This window comes from Anopheles coluzzii, chromosome X (genome assembly GCF_943734685.1).
Source record: "Anopheles coluzzii chromosome X, AcolN3, whole genome shotgun sequence".
In the NCBI taxonomy this organism is placed as follows: domain Eukaryota; kingdom Metazoa; phylum Arthropoda; class Insecta; order Diptera; family Culicidae; genus Anopheles; species Anopheles coluzzii.
Window position 1 is genome coordinate 2,333,059 of NC_064669.1, and position 18,165 is coordinate 2,351,223.

Genomic DNA, 18,165 nt, shown 5'->3' on the forward strand with positions numbered 1-18,165 from the left:
TACTGAAGAGTATGAAACATTGAGATCACAAAGAGCAGCTGACACAGCGTTACTGGGCACGTTGATTAGAACCGCATTCATTTGCCCAACACATTTCGTTGTTGGTACTGGGAAATTTACGACTCAGAAACCGAGCAGATAATTCGCATATTTCTTGCTGGTCACTATCGAGTGTCATTCGCAGCGGGCATGGGCAATTTCTTTTCAGCTCAACGATAATACATTTACGAAAGGCGAGACAGTTTTTCGTGCCATCATCATAACCGTTTTAACAAATTCATTTTATTCTTCAATTCCTGGCGTTACATTTTTCAACGGCATTTAACATAAACGGTGCTTGCTTTAACCACCATGGGGCCGCCACGTCCCATGCGCTCTTGTGGCTGTTAATTTACTGCGCTGAGGGATTGACGTTGCGGTTTGTAATTATTGTTATTGGCGCATTTCTATATGTTATTTTGATTAAAAAAAAAAAAAACCGCTGCCCTCTCCCGATCTCTACCCTACCCTTATGAGCATACACGCGCAGCTCGGTGTTGTTTTACGTGTTTAAATCGTAATGAAATTCAATTGCATTCAAACGCACAACGCCCTTTTGTCTTTAATTTCCGTTTGCAGGACAAACGGTTTTGGGAGTTTGCTGTGAATAGTGAATGAATAGTTCAGAATAGTGTGGTTAGTGTTTTGAAGATAAAAAAAGAAGGAATTCAATGGTGATGTCTAGTTCTGTTTGGTAAAATGTGCCTGCGTGGGCTAGGGAGAAAAATGGGGCAGGCGCGCGCCAAGATTGGTAAAATGTGTTGTTTTGTTGTTGCTTTGTTTTAAACTTCCTACTGACGTTTCGCACTGAGCATTTCGATCGAAAACAAGTTCATAGTTCATTTCAGAATTGATCGTATATAGCGCTGTATGATTAATGCATCATATAGCATTTATGCGCTCGAGTCAACTCAAGAAATGGACAGATAAGTTACGAAAAGTCTTACCTTGTACATATTTACAAACTGTACAGTTAGCTGGTTGGTGAATTTTCCCTATCTCTTTTACCTAACAATATATAGGTACGGCTAACGAGCGTCTTCATACCAGCGCACTGACTAAGCCCTACCACAACACATTACATTACATTTACATCCATTCTACATGAGCGATAGAGCCTGTCCAGTTCTCTGCTTCTAGCTGTTTGTTTTACGTCTACCATATGTTTCTCTCTCTCTCTCTGTGTGTGAATGAGGTTTAAAATGTAGGTGAGTGTAGTTCGAATTGCAGCTGTCTTTCCCTAAGACGCTGACGCGCGCGCGCGCGCGCTCGCGAGAGAGAGATTACCGATGAGGTTTGTTTTTAGTGAAATGCTTTAAATAATGAGCAGAAAAGGAAACGCTTTCCCACTCCTTTTGCCAGCCTGTTTTCTCCCCTGTTCGTCCGTTCCCTGGCCCGTTTCTCTTGCGCCTACACCAATGCTCACAGAGATCGAACGGCGCGCGGGCACAGGCGGAGGAGAGATCAATCCTGAACTGAACCTACTCCCCCCCCCCCCCCCCCTTCGCGTTCAGGGGTTGTTGGCGTTCAGCTGGCGAACTATTTCCTAACTAGTGTAACTCTCCCTGCCATCCTGGTAGTAACCTAAGACGACCCGTAACTTTGATCGTCGGAGTGAAAGTGACAAAAAAAAAGTAGAAGCACCTGTCCATCTTAGACCGGCTATGTGTCAAGCTGGATTTTCGTACCATGAGCTTCTTGCCAAAAAAAAAAAAAAGAGAAAGAATGAAAGAATTGACCCAAAAAACAACAAACAGTTTCCTATGTACATGCAAGAATGCTCCCCTCCCTCTAGAGGTGCGATAGAAAATCGAATACTACTAACGCTACAAATCTAATAGCGTTCTCTCCTCGAACGACTACAAAGACAAAGTTTGCCACAAACTTATAAGGTAATGGAATATGTGTGCATATCGTTGAATGTACAAGTAACTGCGACGCAGTGCACACACGCAGCACGTTTAGTTGTTTGGCGGTTGATCTGGGGAGGTTGATTGTGGCGTTGCTGCTGCCGTGTCTGCGCTGAGCTTCATGGCGCCGAGCAGCAGTTTGGCGGTCGGGCGGTCGGCCGGGTCCTCGCGGGTGCACACCAGAAACACTTCCAGCAGCCGGCGATACTCCGCCCCGAGCGGAATGTCGGACGGGATCGGGGGGCGCGTGCCGAGGCTAGCGTAGTTGATGAAGTTGTCATCATCCAGCTCCGAATCGATCTCCGAGACGGGCTCGTCGTCGTAGCATTCGTCCTGGTCGAACGAGTCGTAGATTTCGCTCTCCTCGTCGCTCAGCACTTCGCGCAGCCGCTGGCTGTCCCGGAAGCTCGGCTCGTCCTCGTCCTCGTCCGAGCTGTCCAGCACCATCACGACATCGTCGACCGGTTTCTTACCCTTGCCGGTTGCTGCTGCTGCCGCCGCCTCGCCCGGGACGTTCTCTCCCTCGCCGGGCGCCGTGCCCTCGGCGAAGGCGGCCACCGCGGCTTCAACCTTGGCCGCAGCAAGCGGCAGGGCCTGTTCGCCCCCGGGTGCCTCCGCCATCGCCTCGGACGAGGTTACTTCCCCCTGGACCGCTCCCGCTGCCGGCTCGATCGGTGCAGCGGTCGACGCGGGGGTGGTGGTGGCCTCTAGGTTCGACAGCCCGTTTTGCTCCTGCTCCTGCGGTGCGTCGTCCTCGTCGTTGAGCAGATCGATTGTGAGCTGCTTGTTGTTGCCGGTGCCCTCCGCCGCACTGCCATCCTCCGCCCTGGACCGCTTCATCCAACCTTGCGCTTCTGCTCCGGCGGCTTCTCCAGCACCGCCCGCCTCCAGCATGTAGTCGCTGCTGCTGAGGGGCGGGAATTCGTACGCCCGCTTGCGGGCCACCACCAACGGGACGTCCGCCTTCAGCCGCTTCTGCTGCCTGCCCGGATCGTCCTCCACCATCACGCAGTCGGTGTCGTCCTCGTCCATCACGACCACGTCCGAGTTGCGGCGGCCGGCCGGCTTGCGCATGCCCAGCACCTCGTTCGGCTCGGCGAGCGCTTTGTCCATCACGCCCGGGAAGGTGTGGGGCGGATAGCCGGTCAGCAGCTCGAACACGAGCAGCCCGAACGACCAGATGTCCGCCTTGGTCGTGCCGGGTCTGTTCTCGAACAGCTCCGGGGCGGACCAGAGGCCGAGCGCCACCGCCGAGCTGACGGTTTCCGCCGTCCATCCCTCCACCGTGCCGTCCCCGTCCACCTTGTGGCTCATGCGGCTGAGCCCGCACAGCTTCACCGCCTCGAAGTCGCCCTGCACCAGCACGTTGAACGATTTCAGATCGCCGTGCAGCAGGGCGGCGACGTTGTGCAGGAAGTTCAGTGCCTCCAGCACGCTCTCGACCACCTTGGTCGCCCGCGGGACGTCCAGCGGCCGTGGGCCGTCCGCGCCGTCCTCGCCGTAGCGCAGCGAAAGGATGTAGGCCAGATCGACCTTACAGTACTCCTTCGCCAGCTGGCACTTGTAGTCGGCCAGTTCGCCCTGCAGCAAATCGGCACCGGCAATGAATGGGCAGCTCAGGTTTCTGAAAAAAACAAAAACGGCAAGCAAGCGAACGGACAGTTTGTAGTGACGGGTTTAATGGAACGTCAGCAGGCGTACCAGCAACACATGTCAGTGTAGCAGGAGGCCATGCCAAAAAATTACGCGAAAACCACAACAAAAAAAAACAAAATGGATGCTTCCCTCCGCACTCTTCTACCCCTTCCCCCCCCCTTACCTGATGAGTTTAGCTTCGTCCAGCAGCAGCACCTGGTAGTAGTAGGTGAAGGTACACTCGTGCCGGCGCGACATCAGCCGGATCGTCCAGGGCGACCGGGTGCGCGACGGCGGCGGGCGCTTGATGCGTATCAGCGACAGGCCCTCGGTCGCTCCCATCGAGCCGAGGAAGGGCGACAGCAGAATGTCCACCGAGTACGGCGAGGTACAGTTGGCCGGATTGCGGACGAAGGGTGTGCCTTCGTTCGGCGCGCTGTTTTCACTCTGGGAATCGTCTGCCATCTTGACCACCGAGAGGAGATGATTGATTGCGATAGAGCTCGGATGTCAGCGAGCGCGGGATGTTTGCCTGCGGCGGAAAGGAGAAGAAGAGAATGAAAAGATGCGAAACGCAAACCGAGCAACGGTTGGCTTTCCCAATGCAATTGCACCTAACCCTAAAACCCCAAGCGCGCACACAGAACTGTCACACACATACGAACACACACGCGCGCACGGTAGCACAGCGGTGTCCATGCAGTACAGCGAGCTAGACAAAATATGCACGCACACACACGCAAGCTACCCACAGTTCCAAGGGAAGCCACCGCGATTCCCAGAATTCGTAATAACCTCACTTACCTTCTCGGAAAGCGGATGACAGGAGCGACACAACACAACAATCACGCACAAGCACACGCACACACACGCGTACACACAAAAAACGCTAATTTTGCAACACACGCCGCACCGGGGCGTGGGGGAGGGTTGGCGCAGGCAAGACGCGATCGAAAGTTTTATTCTCAGTCCCTTCAAGGTAACCTCACTTTGTTTGCCCTGCCGCCAGAATAAAAGGAAAAGTCACTGAATGTACAGGACGCGCACACTCACAGTCACATATGCACACACTCACATACACACGGAACGGGACACACAACAAGCGGCACCGCCGCCGACGACAACTGGGACAGGATGACGGACGCGTGCGAAACAATTGTTACATCGAAGCAGGCGCGTTAATTCCGAGATCCGTTTCGTTGCTGGCGCTTGCCGTACCGGTCGACACCATACCGCGCACACGTTGGACACACGCTCGCAGGGCAAACACTTCGGGAAAAGTTCAACAGAAAACACTCGTCGCCAAGCAGGGGCATGGGTGGGAGGGGTGGTGCGAACTCTAGCAACTCGGACAACTTCACCGTACGAAGCCTTGGATGGAAAAGAACTGCGTTTGGCGCCGATTTTATAACCAACGCCGTAAGGGCTCTGACAGCAGCTTAGGCGGCGCTCTGGCCGCGTTCCGAGCGAGACGCGTTTTTAGGCCGTGCTCTGCACAGGTGCGACGCGCTATACCGTACTCGATGAGCTGGGGCATGCGTTGCATTATTGATTTCTCCGATTTGCGTTCACCGTGTAATTGAACTAGTAAATTATACTTTGGCGAAGTGATGAAAATGTTTCGTTTGGCTTGGATGTTGGACAGATCGCTCTACTCATGGTGGTTAACGAAATTGAAAAGAAATTGGAGTGAATTTTCAATTGCTATTTTTTTAGCGAATAAAAAGAGCTATCCCAAGTGCCACCAATCCACTAAACGACCACCAAACGGGTTCTAAACGACTCAAGCTCTCAACCTAAAGGGAATATAAAAAGGCTTTGTTTAGCAGACGGTGCACGACTAATGCATTCTAAAAAAACAAACAGCTTGTGGCACCATCTATTGGTGGGATACTCAACCAGTGGAGCGCTTTCCTCGGTTTGAGAGCGTTCTCCTTCTCTCTGTATTGTTGTATGGTTTCGCTTTGAAGTTATGCATCGCTAGAACTAAAACGGTGATACGATTGTTTAAATATTAAACTCCATTGTGCATCATTTACAGAAGCAAGTGAGAATTGAGGAATGTTCTCAATAATAATGCAACTAACGAAGGGCATATATGCCATGATTAGAGATAAAGCTAGGCGGAAGACATTGCAAGAAAAGTACAGCAATACAATGATGAGTTGTAATACGCCATCTATTGAGCACACCAGTGAAGCTGTGGAGCTTTCATTTTTTTCTATGAATATTTAATTTTCCAGTCGTTTAAGATTAATCTGTGGCGCTTGGGTATTGAAATTGTTAAAAATTTACTGGAAAATAAAAATACAGAAGAATGTCATCTATTTGGACTCACCGGCACCGGATGCCTGGATACTGAGGTAACCGTGCAAATAGACGTAGAGCGAATTTGTCTTGAAAATGACGTTTGGTGTATTTTTGATGAAGTGTGATGATACATATCACACCGCGTAGAATGAAGTAGCTCAATTTTGGGCTAGTTCACATGCCTCTTTTTGATGTACAGGCGGTCCCTGAGATACACGGTTAATGGGAACCGAAAACGGCCCCAAAATACCACGTATCTCGAATTTCCACGTAATTCAAATATCATGATTTCCAGCCAAAATATCACTAATTTTCGTATTATTTTGCAAATAGGGGGATTTTAGCTTTTTTAGGATTTTATTAATGATTTGAAGTGATACTGATTGAATACAACCGTTTCAATCCTTTTTAAATGGTTTTGCACATTCGATCTAAATAGAAATTATTTTGCATTTGTTACTTTATGTGTCAAATCAGTACAATTTGCCCAAAGAACTGTCAAATTTAGAAAACCGTGTATCTCCGAATCCGCGTATAAGAGGTACAGTGTATCTCGGGGACCGCCTGTATAAGCATACACAACGTAAGTTAAAACAACTTTAAGGTAATTTTTAGAGTTTGTTATACATCCGGTGTGCAATCAAACTGGATATTTCGACTGTTCTGGTTGAAGCAGAAATTTCGAACGAAAGCTCTGTTTTGCAAAATTGAGCTACTTTTGAATTGTCGCACGAGACAAACGTATGCCGTATATGCGGTGCGCTATCAGACATCTCGAACAAAAAGGACAAACATTATCTCGAGCTTGTCAAATTCCGTACATCTTCTAGCCTGACGCCATGTTGGATTGGTGCAAGGGCGCGGTATTACTTTAGCTCTTTTGCTCTTTTTCCCGGAACCCCTTGCTGCGAGTGCTCAAGTTGGTTGCATAAACTGGTTGCAATCAAAATTCAAAGTCATTCGCTGGAAAACAACACATTGACATTTCGATTCTGACAACCGATTGTATTAGCCAGTGTACACACCAGCGTACATGAGTTTCGTATTTGTTTGCGTGCGTGCGTGTGTGTGAGCGCGTGTGTGTGGGGGAGTTTGTGTGTAGTGTGCTTTTTACGTTTTTCTGTACCGTTTTTCAGTGAAATCGTATTACTTGTGTTTTAATCTCGATCAACGTAAGTTAACGCCGCGTTCGTGGTCGGTGGGAAGCGGGCAAGATTGGTTCGGGGGCAGCGGGTGTTTACCGTGTTCCGAGATCCATAAATAACCCTGTGGCCAACTCGCACACTGCGTATCTACGTTCTGAAACGTACCACCTGCTGGGACAGGGGGCCTGGGAAGACAAAGATGGTCCGGCCCGCAAATTTCCCCCATTCCATCACACGAAATCGATGTGCTGCAGAAGCAAATCTTAAGATGTTGGAGACAATAGCAAAAAAACAGATGGACTTTTTACACTCGTGGGCTGGTACGGGCACCCAGCTGCACCTTCCGCTGGGTTAGGGTGGGGTTAGCGAATGGGGGAAGCGAAAAAGGTTACAAAAGGGCGACAAACCCCTACGACCCTTCCGGAGGTGTTGTTGACCCTTGGTACATTATTTTAAACTTCCCGTTGTAACAAAAGGCCCTTCCGCCCCTCTGGATGGGGTACCGTGGCCGTTGCCCTAATCTCAACAATTACCGCACCTTGATGCACTTTCCGATGCATTTGTATGCATGGGCCAGTGCCCCGGGGCAGGCGCGGCACCCTTCTCTCGCAGCCCCTGCCAGCCCCCGTAAACCTCTTCTGTTTTGCACTGACGGTGTCACTTCGTTCGAGCCAGCGCTTGGCAGCTACACTAATCCCAGTTTTTTTTTGTCCCCTTTCGCCCTCCCAAAACAGGTATTTTGCAGTTCCGTTCCCGTTCCGCACGACCCGCTCATTCCGTTTGTGTAATGTTTGTGTGTATGTGTGTGTCTATGTGCTAGAGTCCGGGTTTGTGTGTGTGTGTGTGTGTGTGTGCGGGAGAATGCAGCGCAGTTCCAGCCGGCCATAATCTTCGATCCACTTTCCCCAGCTCAGCCCTATCAATCCCGTCGATCAACACTTCCACTTCCGGCGCGCTGGCGCGAACGAACCTGATTCAATCAATCAAGCGAGAGCACTGAAGCGACAGCACAGCAACCGCACATCCTTCCCGGTAGCGCCGGCAAGGAGTTGCATGGTGGCCGTCTGAGCTGCCGCAGCCAGCAGTATCCCTTGTCCGGCATTCCCGGGCCGACCGGCCGGTACGGAGGGGAGCGCCTGAGCACGATGTGGAAGTGTCACAAATGCGGCAAGCCCGTCTTTTTCGGTAAGGCAGAGCAGGAATGGCTCAGTGTGTGATGATTCGTGGTTCGTTTGACTAATTTAATCTATTTTTTTTCTTTCATTTTGTCTTTCCTGCCATCGGGTTTGATTAGCGGAACGCAAGCAATCGCTCGGGTACGACTGGCATCCGGAGTGTTTGCGGTGCGAGGAGTGCGGCAAGCGCCTTAACCCGGGACAGCACGCCGAAGTGAGTACCGGGCGAAGGTTGGCGGGGGATAGAGAAAACTAAGAAAAGGCCAGCTAATCGCCTTTCGCTGTGTTTCGTGGGGTTTAGGCAGGGGTTGCGGGTTTTGCTAAGAAGGTTTGGCTTTAAAGGTTTCGCCCCCCTCGTGGGTGGGCAAGGCAGGATAGACAACGTTGTTGCTTTAATTGAATTTGTTTTACAATTGAATAGCACAAGAATTACAGATCCACAAGGTAGTTGCATCAAATACACGTATTGCACATGCTTCAGTATGTGTGGAGTTTTGCTACGGTAGGACAAATAAGTTGTGTAACTTTTTCATAAACCTTAAGCTCCTTAATTCTACATCAGTTGTCGATAAAATTGGTGTTTTCATTGTGGTGTGGTTAAAATTATGAAACTCAACCGATATGTGAATTGCTAATAACCAAGCACAAGTCATGTGTTAACGGCTGTATAGTTTTTTTTTAAATGAAAATCACTATACAACTTCTACCATATTTCCTACGCTAAATCCTACGCTATTCCTACGTTGCACATTTACTGCGAGTGTGGTCTGTTGAGAGGAACTAGAATTTTATCGGTCCCAAACCTGGACCCGGCTTCAAATCCAAAACCGGAACATTTCCAGGTACTGTTCCAGGTAATAAACCAAGTCGCGAGCTGATTCTGGATCATTATGGGGTCATCATTGCTTCCAGCTCATGATTAGTACCAGGGTCGGTATCAGTTCCAGGGCAGGTATGGGCTACTGATCGGTTACAAGAGCGATTTGGGTTAATGATTGGTTCCAACACCGGTATGGGTCCATAATCAGTTCTTGGATCGGTATGATCTGTATTGATTCCTGTATATGTTCAGTATCAGATCCAGGACCGGCATTAAGCTATGTCCACTTCTTGAACCAGAATATGTTATGAACTGGTGTCAGGGCCAGTATGGAGTTGGTTTTAATTTTAGGTCACTTGAGGGTCGTCAGAAGTATCTCATTTTAATTTTGTCTCGAGGACATTAATGTTGGCGTACTTTTTAAAGGCGATCTTTGAAATTTATTTGCGCAGCCCTGTCACCTGGCCAAGTTAACTAGTTATACACAAAAAGGTCTCCAAGCGGTGTAAATGTCAAGTATCTCACAATCCGAACTGGTTATTCATACGAATCTATGGAGTGGTAGTCTGTTTGACAGTATACTGTTAATTGTTTTGACGCGTTATTGACGAATAATTTGTAATTTATGAGATTCATGTCATTCACTCCCAACCATATAACGTTTAAGCGAATTACATTTTTATTTTTATTGGGACGATAGATTTGTTTGAATTGCTTATTGCAATAGTTGAGTTTTACTTCCACAATTATGCATCTGTAATTCTTTGATGACTGTGTCATTTAAATAAGACTGTTCAACTTTTTTTTATGGACGTTACAACTAAAACCGAAACCACTCTAGCGTTCGCAGAGCAATCGGACTACAAAACAAATCTGTGGAGCATTTTAAATGAAACACAAAATGCCTCACATTGCTTAGCATGCTTCATTTGATGCCACTGTTGCTGCTTGAACCGGGCAGCGTGGTTTAAAATAGGGCTGTGTGGGGCAGCTGCAGATTTGTTTACCTAGATAAGCCTACACAAACCACACAAACGCACAGTACGCTTAACACCCACGACACGCGCTCTCGAGCAAAGGGTTTTGCTTGGGACGCTTGGCTTCGCAAAGGCTGTCGTCATCAATTTCTTGCCCTTCCCTTTCCGTATGCCATTCGAGCGCCGAACAGTTCGTGCGAGAGCAAAAGAGAGCGCTTAAGAACGAACGCTTGCGGTGTAGAAAGAGTTCATTTACGGAGCCCCCTTCCGACTAGCTGGAGAGATAAGCAAATATGAGGCAAGTGCGACGGTGATTTCTGAACTCAGCAAGTTTCAATGTTGCGTGTATGGTTTTGTTTTTGTTGTTTGTTTTCCTAAGATTGAAACGATTGAGCCACTGCTTGAGGAAGTTTTGGCTGAACAAGGGTGTAGAAGCTGGCGGAGGAGTTTTGTAAAATAAATAAATAAAGCAATCTGACATAATTTGAGTGTAACGAAACATAATGTTATGTTTTTTTTTATGAATAGCGAAATAATGCTGGCTAGGGAATCACAAAAACAATTTCCTTTTATCTGCTTTTCTGCACCAAACTGTTGCTAATTTTTTCCATCGTTATAAAACCCCCTTTTTGCAGCACAAAGGTGTGCCGTACTGCCATGTGCCGTGCTACGGTGCCCTGTTTGGGCCGCAGCTGTTCGGCCACGGTACCCGGGTGGAGTCGCACAAGAGCTTCGGCCAGCCGGATCAGAAAAAGCAGGCAGTGCAGCGCTCGCCAGCCGGCCCGGCCATACCCAAGGGGCACCTGGAGTCGAAGCTGAAGTCGTACAACCAGTTCCACAACAACAAGAGCATGGAGATACGGAGCCGCGAGGTGAACGGGCGGCTGGTGCTGGAGGGCGCCCTGCGCATCTACTGGGGGGTGCAGGGAATGATCCACCTGAAGGAGGACGACGACCAGCGCACCGTGGTGACGGTCCGGAAGCGTAACTCGTACCGCCAAAGCACGCCCGCCTCGCTGGCCCACGCTCACGCGACGAGCGATGGGGAGGAGGAGGGCAACGAAAAGGAAAACCACCCGAACCATGCGGACCAGCAGCAGCAGCAGCAGCAGCAGCAGGAGCGACGGGGAGCCGGGGCGATGGGCGTCAGCACGTCCAGCCTGACCGAGCCGTGCGACAGCAACAACGACACGACCACCATCTCGGAGAGCATCTCGTACGACACGCTCAGCCTGTCGTCCGAGCTCAACTCGAACTTCGACTCGAAGCCGGTCTCGTCGAGCGAATCGTCCAAGGAGGTGTCGCCGAGCCACGCGGGCAAGTACGTGACGCTGCCGCCGAAGCTGGACGTGAAGCAGCTCGACTGGGACGAGATCGACGAGCTGCTGCAGGTGGAGCGCAAGCTGGACGAGAGCGAGAAGCTGTACCGGACGATGCCGTCCCCGCTGGCGACCGGCGGCGGTTCGGGCGGGTCCGGCGGCGACCGCAGCCTGGCGAGCGAGAGCGTCACCGATACGGATTACAAGACGCTCACGCCCAACACGGCCACCGGGTCGTCGGGCGGGTCGGGCGCCGGCTCGGGCGACAGCGACCGGACGACGACCGGCGGGCCGGACACGTCGACGAGCGCGGCCACCACCAGCGCGGCGACCAACGGGGACGATGACTTTCGCACGCCGGAAGCGACGCTCCGGTCGCACGACTTCGAAGCGTTCAAGATGCAGATTAGCCGCGAGTTTATCAGCAGCACGGCGGAGATGGGCAACACGGACGGTACGCTGAAGCAGAACCAGCCGATCGATCCGGCCCGGATCAACGATTCGCTCAAGCTGTACAATGACGGCGTCATGAACCGGAGCCTGTCGGACGAGCAGTGCCGGAATGCGATGTTTTCCCTGCCGGCCGGCAACATCACGGGTAGGTGGACAGTTTTAGCAAACACAGCTTAAAACGGCTTTACTTTTAGGACGGCTCGCTATGTGGTAGACTCTTTTCCATATAATATGGAAGAAAATTTCACTAATTGGTTCCAGGGCCGCACATGTCTTGTTCATCTGTACCAGTTCTTCAGCATACATTTTTTTATTCTAATTTATTTACCACCTAACCATAAAAGAGCAACAATAAGGGTCAAAAGAAGAAAACACATATACGATCACAGTCTAATCTGTCTTTTGCCCCTTTATTCTCATCCTCCAACAGGATCGTTCCACGTGGAGGCCGGTACGAACGAGGACGACGACTCAACGCTGCGCCATCCGGCCAACGGCATCTACGCGTCGCCCAGTCACGGCCGACAGTCGGCCAACGGTACGCCCAAGAAGCGGATGCACCTGCAGCGTGCGGCGCAACCGGCCGGACCCGACGCACCGACCTCGTCGGAGGCTACCACGAACGGTGCCGTTACGTCGCCGGGCACGGACACGGACAGCTGGACGGCCGATCGGGGTCTGCTGCGCTCCAAGTCCCAGGGCAACCACTACTCGGGCAACAGCTTCATGGACAGCGATGTGGACGACGATAGCGGCGGGGGCGGTAGTGGTGGGACCGGCTCGGGTACGCTCAAACCCTCCGACAAGCCGCCGTCCTCGATCCACATCCGGATGGACTGTTACGACGAGCTGGAGAGCCCCTCGTCCGGTCAGGCGATCACGCCGTCGGAGGACGGTGAGCTGACCGCCGTGACGGCGACCACGCTAACGACGACGACGACGACGGCGACGACGCAGCCGTCCGAGTACAGCACCAGTATCAGCGGCCACCCGGTCACGGACGACGGGGTCGTGCTGCGGAAGCCCCCGAAGACTGGCTCGACCGCGATCAAGCGCCGGTCGGGCAACAGGCGTTCGCGCACCAAGCTGAAGCGCCGCTGCTCCATCAACGGCCACTTTTACAACCGGGAAACGTCCTTCTTCACGCCCCCGTACGGCTCGCAGATGAACGTTTGGGTGACGTCGCTCGTCAACACGCAGGAGGTACCGCACCTTGCCAACGTCCTTTTGGTTAAAAAAAAAAGAAAACAAAAGTAAATAAATAAATAAATAAATTCTTTTCCAGGTGATCAACCTGCTGCTGGAAAAGTATAAGGTCGAATCGAGGGCGGAAAACTTTGCGCTCTTTATCGTGCGCGACAACGGCGAGCAGAAGAAGCTGAAGGACGACGACTATCCGCTCGTGACGCGCGTCATTCTTGGCCCCCACGAGGATATTGCGAAACTGTTCCTAATGGACGGTCAGCAAACGCAGGAAATAAGGTACGAGCGAGACAGCCGCCTGGGCGGAAGCAGCGTAGAGTTGAAATTTCAAATGATTTGTTTTCTTTTCCCGACTGCTCCCAACCCCCTCCCTGTGCCCATTGGCCGAGTGTAGCAGCGAGGTTGCACAGTTTCTGAACCTTTCCATTCCGGAGTGCCGCGCTATCTTGGAACGGTTCCACGAGGAGGAGCAACGGGAGCTGCACCGGATACGGATCAAGTAAGCAACGGTGGGCCACGAGGGTCCGGGTCATATTTCCCTTCACTCATGTTTTTTTCCCCCACACTTTCTCATTGCAGATTTGCCGAACTGCGAAAGCGCATCGTGCAGCGCATGGAATCGCTTAAAGTTCGGCTGTAGACTCCCCCACACACACCATGGTGACTTTCTGTCTGAAACAATTCCCTCTACTCCCTCCCTACTTCTTCTTCTTCTTCGTCGGCTCACCAAGCAGGGGAGAAGTATTCCCGCAAAACAATGAAAAAAAAGCAATCAAAGTGAATAGAAATCATATTTGTTGATGTTTGTTGTTAAGCGAAAGTAGGCACGGGCGCTCGCGAAGAGAAGGACGATAGTTTTTTTATAAGAAAAAAAACAAAAAAAAACGGGACTGGCACAGCACAGAGGGAAGCGAGTTAGCGGTGAAGCGCGTGTTTGTGTGCATCATTTAATCTCATAGCCGCTCCGTTCAGCAAGCTAATCAACGTCAGTGTATAGTTTTAGTACGTTTCACTCGTTTGGCAACCTTTTCTTCTTTTTTTTTTTTAATCGGTGCGAACGCGTTCCCTGGGTCGTGATTGTTTATCGTTTATGATTAACGAAAAAAAATCTTGTCGATCGATTTACTCGAATTGTATTGTAGTATTTTTTTGTTTGTTTGTTGTAATAAGCTAGTAAATGCAACCACTACTGGTACTCGAAAGTGTGTGTGTGTGTGTGTGTATGTGTGTGTAAGGGCAAGAGATCGATAGCATAATGCCAAACTGCCAAACGTGAGAGGTCCATCCACGCCTGCAGCATTGACTGTTGGCCTGAAACAAACGGATAGAAAGCGATCGAGGCGGAGGAAATAGAAACAGAGCGAACGAAGAGTAAGAGCAGCAGGAAACACACTCAAACACTATTGTGTATAGGGCAAGCAATACGTAACACAGCGAAAAAAAAATGAAGCAAAACACCACGCACGAAACCTCAACATATTTATCTCCCCACAAGACTCATTCAGGGACTCATCCGAAGCGTTAGAGCTAACCAAACAAAGTGCTACCGATATGAACAAAGAAAAACACACATACAAACATAGAACGATGGCAAGTGAAATTTCGATTCGATGCCAACCGATTTAGAGTAGTAGCGTACGGCGGAAAGGCTATTTAGTGTATTGCCTTTCGGGTGTCGTATCAACCGTAAACCACCCGCAGACTGACAGTCCAGGTGCTTCCGCCTAGAGCCTCATAAAACATGTTCGTGGTTTAAATCAATGGCGGCCATGTGCGCCTGTTCGCCGATCAACGCTGGGTGCAGGAAAGCATTGACAGGATAGGCACGGCTTAAGAGGAGCGTTTCGAGCCAACTAGCAAGCGTTATCGTTTGGCCTTTCCTTTCTCAAATACAGCGGTTCTGTTTGCAGTGGAATTTGGTTAGCTAGCGCGTTTATTTTTAGTTGAATGTATTTCCCTACCTAACAATGGCATATTTTTATACACCCACTAGCAACACTTACACCTACAAAGAAAGCAGCAACATAAAATGATAGCTTAGAAGAAAACAAATAACAACAACAACAACAACAGAAACAAAAGAAAACACTCAAAGCTTTATTCAGCTTGCGCGGCAATGTGCATGGACGCAACTGATAACAATCAAGGAGTTTATAGCGCCGTGTGTAGGTGAAATCATCGCTCGTTTACATGTATAGTCCTTCCCGAATGCTCAGCTCCCGATCGGAGTGCGATATCAAACGCTAACCTACTGTAAGAATTTATCTATGCATATACATACGGACCTTTACAACGGGTGGGCTATGGAACGAGAAGCCTAGCCTAGCGAGTATCGGTGTCCTTAACGAGCGGAGGAGGTCAGTCGAGCAGCCGGCGTAACAGTTAAACAATAACACAATCGGGCACACATTCTCAGGCAAACTAGTGGGGGAAACGCGGGCAGAGTCAGAGTAAGGCTGGCTTGTTTTTTTTTTTCGAATGCTACTGCTGCTACTCCGGCCGGCATCCGAGGCCTCCGAGCAAAACATGGGTAATCTCTTTCGCTGGCAGCCACTGAAAAGGGTGGCGGTGCAGTGTGGCGTTAGGGGATAGACAGAAACAACCACAGCAAACTGATAAGCGAATAATATAATGCAATTAATAACAACGTTTTGAGGTACTTGTGTTTTTTTCTCTTAAATATAGTTGTAGCTATCGATGAGGTAAAGAATGTTAAGAAGGGTGCACTTTTTATGGAATTATGGCAACCGCAACGATGTTGATATGCAACGTGAGGCTTCCTCAAGGACGTTTCAGAAGACTCAGCCCACTCATCTGACCCAGTCTAAGCCCGCAAGCAAATACAGCCAGATGTCGGATGGCTTTGGGGCCGCATTCTTGATCGTGTGGATCTATAGAGTTGTACTGTTTGCCTATTCGTAGCCTCCCTATTTCTGTAGCTGCTTTTGCTTCAAACCGAACTTTTATTCCCATTCCAAATTTCCGTCCCAACTGTGGCTCACTGTGTGCGTCCGTGTATGCGTGTTGGCCCGTTCTTGTTGCGCGTTCTCCGAGCGCCGATCGAGTTTCTCGACCCGTTGGCGCCGTCTGTTGCCCGTCGTTTGTCACACGGCTGACACATATTTACATAAATATTCGCATTCGCAAAACGTACCATTTCTTGGGGCCTTTGATTGGGGTCCAGCAGCCGCGGGTGTCGCGCGGGCTGACCATATAATACACCACCACTGAGCGCGGCGCAACCGGTTTGCCGACTGCAGATGGAGGGGTTCTCTCCATCCAACATCCGTTCACCCCCTTGAACACACGAAACGGTTCGATTTCGATGGCTGTTGAGTGTCGCTAGACCGATGCGGTCACGGTGTGGCGAATTGTTGGGTGTGTGTTTTTTTTTCGGCTTGGGCAAGGACGCTTGGGGATTTGGTTTGTTTTGGGTTCGCTCGATGTGTTCTGCTGAACTGTCGCATAAGCAAACCAAAAATAAAAGGGTTAAGTTGGGATAGGGCGAGTGATGCAGTACAGAAATGTCACTATGTGGGGAAGACTTGTGTGGGGTCGGAGAGCTCTGGAGAGAGCGGAACTGTATGTGTTGTGGGCGGGGGGGGGGGGGGGCTTCGTGCTGAGGTGGAGGCTTAGCAATCCGTGCGAGGCTGCGGGTGTGGAGCACGGGGTGAGCTAATTAGCGAAAACGTTACGAGGATTAGTGTCGTATGGGTTCTGGATGTCGACGTGTTTCGGAGAAAACCTTTAACCTTGTTATATTGTTGGACTCGGTTTGCATTTTGTGGCATTTAGCAAACATGACGGCGGCAACAGTGTGGACACAGCAATGTATTTAACCGATGGAGCGTGAGCTCTCCGTGCAAGTCTATTGGAGTGTCGGAAGACCTAAGAAAGAGACCTTGTTATCTGTGTCTGAGTGGCTTATCTATATCCCCAAAGAGATATCTCCATATGACACAGGACAATATCCGAATACCAAACAACAAGGAATATATATTATTAAAGATCCGAATAATATGTTTTATAATTTTTAGAGCAGTTCGTTCAAGATTGGACCAAGCTACACATACTGGAAATAGAGCCTCGAATGTTAGGAGCCCCGCCACATCAGATATCTTTAGTTTATCGTACATCGCCTCATCTTTGAGATCTATTTCGCATCAATTTTGGATCAGTTCATTTGACCAAGATTTAATACCTTCAGGGCATCGAATATCAGGAACTCCGCAACTACCGATCTCTTCAGACTATCTTCCATCGCCGCATATTTGAGTTCTATCTTTGTTGGAGCAGTTCGCCGAAGACTAGACCATGCTTCAAATATTGCAGTTAGTGCATCCGATGAAGAGACAGGATGAGAATTATACTATTACAGAATCTGCGTAACTACTGAATTCTTAATACATCTTGCATCGATTTATCTTTGAGATCTAATCTGCATCAATTCTGGAGCTGCTAGGCCAAGACTAAATCATACTCAAAGCTATCAGTTACATCATCCATAGTCAGAAACTCCGCCACTACTGATCTCTTTAGCCTGCTACGTCAGAGATGTTTGTTGATACGTTGTAAGTTCTCCCGCACTGTTGCGAACTGTTGGACTATCACCACGCACTGCATCAGCAATGCATGCAATAGACAAAATTTAAAGATCCAACATCCAGAGTATCGGTTAAGTGCGGTGAGTAACGCTAATCGCTAATTGTGTTTTCCAACGCTGCTGCTGGCTATTGCCAATTGTTTATCTCCGTACTCGCCTGCGACCATAGCCCAAAGGCCATGCAATGCATTGAGTAAGCGATCCACGCGGCCTGCACGTTGCTATGTTGCTGTTCGTACACACCTCACTTGGCTGATGAACCGGTTTCGGCTGCGGTTGCTCCTTTTTGGCTACACTAATACGCTGCTAGTGTGTGTGTGTGTGTGTGTGTGTATTTGTTGTTATGTTGTGTTGTGTCCAACTGTTTGTATCGCACATCAGCCAAAGCGTGAATTGAATAGAACTAGGAATAGGACAAACGCCCAAAAACTCAAGCTCACCTCCCAGCGCCCTCTCGCTAGATGGCGGCGAAGAGGGGCGGTGGAATGAACTCCAAACCAGAACCGGTATTGGTGGTATTGGAGCTGCCGTGGGCAGGGTGGTGTGGCGGTGTCTGGACAAGTTTCCCCTTTGCCG

The 18,165-nt window shown here is 49.8% G+C and overlaps 2 protein-coding genes across 2 annotated transcripts; one reads left to right on the forward strand and one right to left on the reverse strand.

Moving 5' to 3' along the window:
* Positions 1-464: 464 nt before the first annotated feature.
* LOC120953143 (uncharacterized) lies at positions 465-5,005 on the reverse strand. Its single transcript, XM_040372855.2, has 3 exons — positions 4,389-5,005; positions 3,769-4,116; positions 465-3,573 (listed from the first exon to the last, which is right to left on the reverse strand). The coding sequence occupies exons 2-3, from the start codon at positions 4,047-4,049 to the stop codon at positions 2,001-2,003; spliced, it is 1,854 nt and encodes a 617-aa protein (XP_040228789.2). The 5' UTR covers positions 4,050-4,116; positions 4,389-5,005; the 3' UTR covers positions 465-2,000.
* Positions 5,006-6,779: 1,774 nt separating this feature from the next.
* Positions 6,780-15,633, forward strand: LOC120950911 (uncharacterized). The gene is made up of 8 exons (XM_040369331.2): positions 6,780-7,066; positions 7,774-8,224; positions 8,334-8,428; positions 10,647-11,928; positions 12,214-12,986; positions 13,069-13,265; positions 13,381-13,485; positions 13,566-15,633. The coding sequence occupies exons 2-8, from the start codon at positions 8,185-8,187 to the stop codon at positions 13,624-13,626; spliced, it is 2,553 nt and encodes an 850-aa protein (XP_040225265.2). The 5' UTR covers positions 6,780-7,066; positions 7,774-8,184; the 3' UTR covers positions 13,627-15,633.
* Positions 15,634-18,165: the final 2,532 nt, after the last annotated feature.

Bases quoted from the DNA above. Each gene is read 5' to 3' on its own strand.
- LOC120950911 (XM_040369331.2), top strand. From the start codon at position 8,185: ATGTGGAAGTGTCACAAATGCGGCAAGCCCGTCTTTTTCG. The intron at 8,225-8,333 runs GTAAGGCAGAGC...GGGTTTGATTAG, and splicing joins CGGCAAGCCCGTCTTTTTCG to CGGAACGCAAGCAATCGCTC. The intron at 13,486-13,565 runs GTAAGCAACGGT...TTCTCATTGCAG, and splicing joins CTGCACCGGATACGGATCAA to ATTTGCCGAACTGCGAAAGC.
- LOC120953143 (XM_040372855.2), bottom strand. From the start codon at position 4,049: ATGGCAGACGATTCCCAGAGTGAAAACAGCGCGCCGAACGAAGGCACA. The intron at 3,574-3,768 runs GTAAGGGGGGGG...TGTTTTTTTCAG, and splicing joins GACGAAGCTAAACTCATCAG to AAACCTGAGCTGCCCATTCA.